This window comes from Hibiscus syriacus, unplaced genomic scaffold (assembly GCF_006381635.1).
Source record: "Hibiscus syriacus cultivar Baekdansim isolate YM2019G1 unplaced genomic scaffold, ASM638163v2 tig00110744_pilon, whole genome shotgun sequence".
Classification (NCBI taxonomy): Eukaryota; Viridiplantae; Streptophyta; class Magnoliopsida; order Malvales; family Malvaceae; genus Hibiscus; species Hibiscus syriacus.
In genome coordinates, this window is record NW_024062846.1 from 367,759 (window position 1) to 372,827 (window position 5,069).

General features: G+C 28.3%; 1 protein-coding gene across 1 annotated transcript; it reads left to right on the forward strand.

Annotated features, from left to right (window-relative positions):
- Positions 1–980: 980 nt before the first annotated feature.
- Positions 981–1,308, forward strand: LOC120139372 (phytosulfokines 3-like). The gene is made up of 2 exons (XM_039154616.1): positions 981–1,085; positions 1,168–1,308. The coding sequence occupies exons 1-2, from the start codon at positions 981–983 to the stop codon at positions 1,306–1,308; spliced, it is 246 nt and encodes an 81-aa protein (XP_039010547.1).
- The last annotated feature ends 3,761 nt before the right edge of the window (positions 1,309–5,069 follow it).

A 5,069-nucleotide genomic window follows, 5' to 3' on the forward strand; every position in this document is an offset into this window, starting at 1 on the left:
GAAGCCCTTGAGGCGCTCCCCTAATAGATGGCTCTGCTAGTGTCCAGTATGTTTGTTTTTTCTAATCCACCAGACTATTCGCTACTGCTATCGTCGATGCAAGTTCCTTTTCACCCTTTATTGCTAGTTTATATTCATTTTTTTGGGCTAAATCTTTGAACCAAAAATTTATTAAAGCGAGTTTAAAATATTTTTTTATTTTTCATAAATATAATTTTTTAATTGAGGGTGATTGATAAAATTTCTTTATTAAGTGTATTTTTTTAATATTAATTAATATTTAAAAGAAATAATTGGCAGGATCAAGGTTACTCTTACCCACAAAGGGCCACCCATGATCTTGAGAAAACTAAGCCTATTGGAAATGGCACTGAAACAGTAAATATTTATAAAATTAAAAAAAATTACATTGAGTAAATAAATCTAAATATGAATATATATATATATTAATGGATTTTCACAAGGTAGAGAATTTACTTTTCATTTATTCATTTTAGTTATTTCCTTCGTTTGTTTATTTTAACTATTTAATTCAATTTAATCATTTATCTTAAAATTCTTAATATTTATTGAATTTATATTTTTAATGAAAATATCATATTATTAACTAAACAAATGAATCGTTAAAATTAATAGAAATTCAAATTTAAACAAATTTAATCTATTTTTAGCTTCTAATTATTAAATTCAGCTAAATTTTCAGATATCAAAATTAGATATGTTATATCACTAATATATATATGGAATAATAACAGTGAATTTTGATTGGCCGAAAATATTAAAGTATCTTACAAAATTCCATCTTCCGATTTCTGAGCATTATTTATTTAAAAGTCTTCGATCCCTAGCTGTTCACCCGCTTTCTCTTTTATCCCTTTTTATGTATATATTTGCCACCACCATCGTTGTCTTCTTCGTAAACCCTTCATCATATACCTTCTTTTACCGAGCTTTTCTAGTCAGTTTATATTAAAGCAAAGATGGGTGAATTTACCACCCTTTCCTTCCTAACCCTCCTCATCTCAACTCTATCCTTTGCAGCTCGCACTGTTCCTAACGAGTCCGTTGCAAAAACCCAACCTCAGGTAATTACTTAAAATTTCACTCAGTACTCCCGTTTTTCTTCAAACTATTCTCTCTTGAACTTTTATCCGATGCATTTCATAGGCCTTTATTGAAACGGAGCAGTCTACCGAAGCTTTTGAAGTTGAAGATAGGTGTGAAGGAATTGCTGAAGACGATTGTTTAATGAGAAGAACTCTTTCCGCTCATCTCGACTGTATCTATACTCAGAACCACAAGCCATGACCACCTTGTTTTCTATTTACATATATGTATATGCTTCTTTCATTACTGTAGCTTAATTAATATGAGGTTTTCTACTTTGTATTGTGTTTGTTTCCTGCATAATCATGCAGAACTATATTTCTTTCATTTCTGATTAAGCTCTGTAATGATTTGGATTTGTCAAATATCCTGAAAATCATATATTAAACCTATGTATAGTTTTTGTTTGGTATGTAATTATTTTTTACTAAATGTAACTTCATTCAAAATATAGTGTAGTGATAAATAAAATAATTCTGTGTGACATCGTTAAGTGTGACTATTAGATCAAGCGATAATTCAGCGAATTTGATCGTTGAAGTTTCAGGGTTTGAATCTCATAAAGTAAAAATGTGTGATTGCTTCTTTAAATGTTAAATAAAACTCTAAAATTTAAATATCAATTTAAAAGATTATAATTTTGAACATAATTAATTCAATAAAAATTTGTGAACTACTAAACCTTCTTGCGATGTAGTCTATTGAGGATTTCCCTTCTCATTGATCATATCATTAATACACAACCACAGGTAACAATTCATACAATACCTCACGTAGAAATAAAATAATGATTTAATAATTATTTTGACTCAATAAAGTTCTCATTTTAATTTATTGTTTTTCTATCAGTTTAGCTCCATAGTGTCTTGTTTTCACCATTAAAAATATTAAAATTTATTTTGAATTCATCAAATGGTAAAAGAAAAATATTTATTTTAAAAAGGATTTAACAATTTTAAATCTACTAAAACAAGTTTCTAATTTAAAAATACTTTTAAAAGATTAATCTTTATTTAAATGACCTCTAGAAGATTATAGTCTTGTATAAACATTTAGAAGAAAAAAAAATAAAGCCTTTTGAACCTGTTTTTGGACGCTGTGTTCCATATGGTAGGCGGTAAAACTGACCCAATAAGTCAATCGGGTAAAATATTTAGACCATTAGTTCAATTCAGATTTTAATTTAAAATTTACGACAAATGTAACAGACAGGATGAATTTGTTTAAATAATATTTTATTTAAACTCACTATATCGAGAGTTAAAAAAATATTATTTTTATTAAAATTTTTCACGTCAGAATGATAAATTCTAATAAAAATATATTTTATTAGAATTCATCATGTTCACGTCACGAGTTTCATGTCACTGTAACAAATGTCGTAAATCACAAATAAATTTTAGAGATGGCCAAATGAGCCATTTTTTTCTCACCTAGCCCATTGGGCCAAATTTTGCCATTGTAAGTTGCCCCTAAGGCCAATGCCTCATAACCCTTTGTTTTGGGAAAATTACACCATTTCTAATTAAATTTTATTCTCTCTCCAATTTGACTCACTATACTTTCAATGTTTTTAATTTATTTATTGAACTTTCGAATTGCTCCTGTTTTGGTCACTTTGATTTTTTTATTATTATTTTGGTACGATGAGGCTTTTTTGTAATTATTAAAATATATAAATAATTTTAAATAAATATTAAAATAATACTTTATTATTATTAAATTTAGAAAAAATTAAAATAATCATCGTCCAATGTCGGCCTTAAGAATCGACAGTCATTTGGTCCCAAATTTCATGGTCACTTTGCCTCAACCCCCTAAGTTTGAATTTGGTGGTTATTTTCACAGGAAAATATCCCAAAACCCATGAATCTCGACTGAAACATTTCAGTTTACTCACTTTCAATATCTTATTCGTGGACTTTAGAGCATGTTTCAATAAAATGGAGGTCAGATTTGAATTCGGGGGTCGAGGTGAAGTGACCCATGAAATGTGAGACCAAACGACCACCATATACAGCGATCGACGGTGGCTAGCATTTTGGCTTTCTCAATTTTTTATCGGATTTGGAGCATGTTCCCAAAAATTGGAGGTCGAATTCAAACTCTTGAAGTTGAGACGAAACGATCGATGAAATATGAGAACGAACGACAACCGTCTATAACCGTCGATAGTGGCCTCGAGCGACTGCGAACAATGAACAACCACCTTCTATTTTTATTTTATATTTAGATTATTTTTATATTAAATAATAAAAAATATCACGTCATACCAAAATAATTCAGAGTGACTAAAATAGGAACAATTCAAAAGTTTAGTGAGTAAATTTGGGGAAAAATAAAAGTACAGTGAGTGAAATATAAGAAAGAATAAATTTTGGTGAGGAATGATGCATTTTATCCGTTTTGTTTTCAACCAGTTAAATAACTTGGAACTCTTTTTGGGTTAATTGAAATAAAAAGAATCATGCATGAATCCAACTAAAAAGGAAACAAAAAATTAATGAGACTTGACCATGAGTAATCAATGCAGTTTAATTGAAAGTACAGTTGAAAGTTGAAATTTGACTGGATGTTTTGGAAGATATAATTTAATTGTTTCAGTGTGGAATATGGAATATGAACATTAATGAGAAGCTTGAAAAAGGGTTTGACATTTCTATGTTTTTTAAAATACACGTGAATTGGCATTATATTGTTCAAATATATTAAAATTTTATTTTAAAGAGCAAGTCAATGGTGATATATAACCCTTTGTAAGTATCGAAATCGTCTTTCGGGTAGATTCGAAATTGGATTTCGACTTAAATAAAACGGATTAGAATTACCACCGATCATTTATATTAAAACAAATCGGTTGATCGGATACTTTATTTTTTATCTGATCTGCGTCTTACCAAAGATGTGTCGGATTCGGGAGTCGGTTACAGCCAAGGAAGGCTTACCACCCTTGAACTGCCCTTTCGGTACTACGTAATTTCCAGTTGCTTTTAATTAATAAAAATTGAAAGTTAAATTAAAAGGTAACATATGATCCAAATTACTTACTTTTAACGATTTTGAAAGCGTACCCTTAATGAGTCAAAAAACGTGTTAGATAGAAAAATAAACGCTGAATCGAATTAAGTGTCACTACGCATGCTAAGGAATTAAAAAAAAAACTCACATTAACACACAACAAGTAAAAACCTATTAAAAAAGATAAAAAAAAATAAACTCTAAAGGATAAAAAAACTAATTCCCAAAAACAAAATAACGAACTAAAGCAAACTCATAAAAAAAAGGAAAAAAATAAATAACAAAAATATCATAAAACAAAAAAAAAGCAAAAAAAAATAAAGAAAACAAATACCAGAACTAAATACAAGGCACAAACAACAAGGGGGAAAATATATAATAAAATATAGTATTTAATAAAAATAAAGAAACAAATAATGAGGGGAAAACATAGGAATAATAAGAAAAAATAGATAAATAGAATATATATATATAAATAAAATGTAAGGAAAACAGAGAAAAAATGGAAACAAATAAAAATAAGTAAAATAAATGAAAAAGATATGATAATAATAATAAATAATAATAAAAAAAACCAAAAATAAGGGGAAAATGGTAAAAAAGGAATAAAAATAATAAGAATAAAAACATAACAAAATAAATAAAAATATATATAATAATAATGAAAGAGATTAAATTAAAATAAAAATTAAATTGAGGGTCAAATTTAAGAGAAATTCTGGGTCAAATTGAACACTTAAAAATAACGAGGGACCCAAAATGTAGTTTACCCTTTTTTTAAAGAAAAAACGCGCGAACCCTTATAGCAAGGTCGGGTCGCGCTCATCAGGGATTCGTGGGTCACGTATATAAGCTAATAACCAAAAACAGTTTTTCATTTTCATCCCCTCACGCAAATGAATCAAAAGCCCATTTTTTCTCTGATTTGTTCTTGTGTTCTTCAT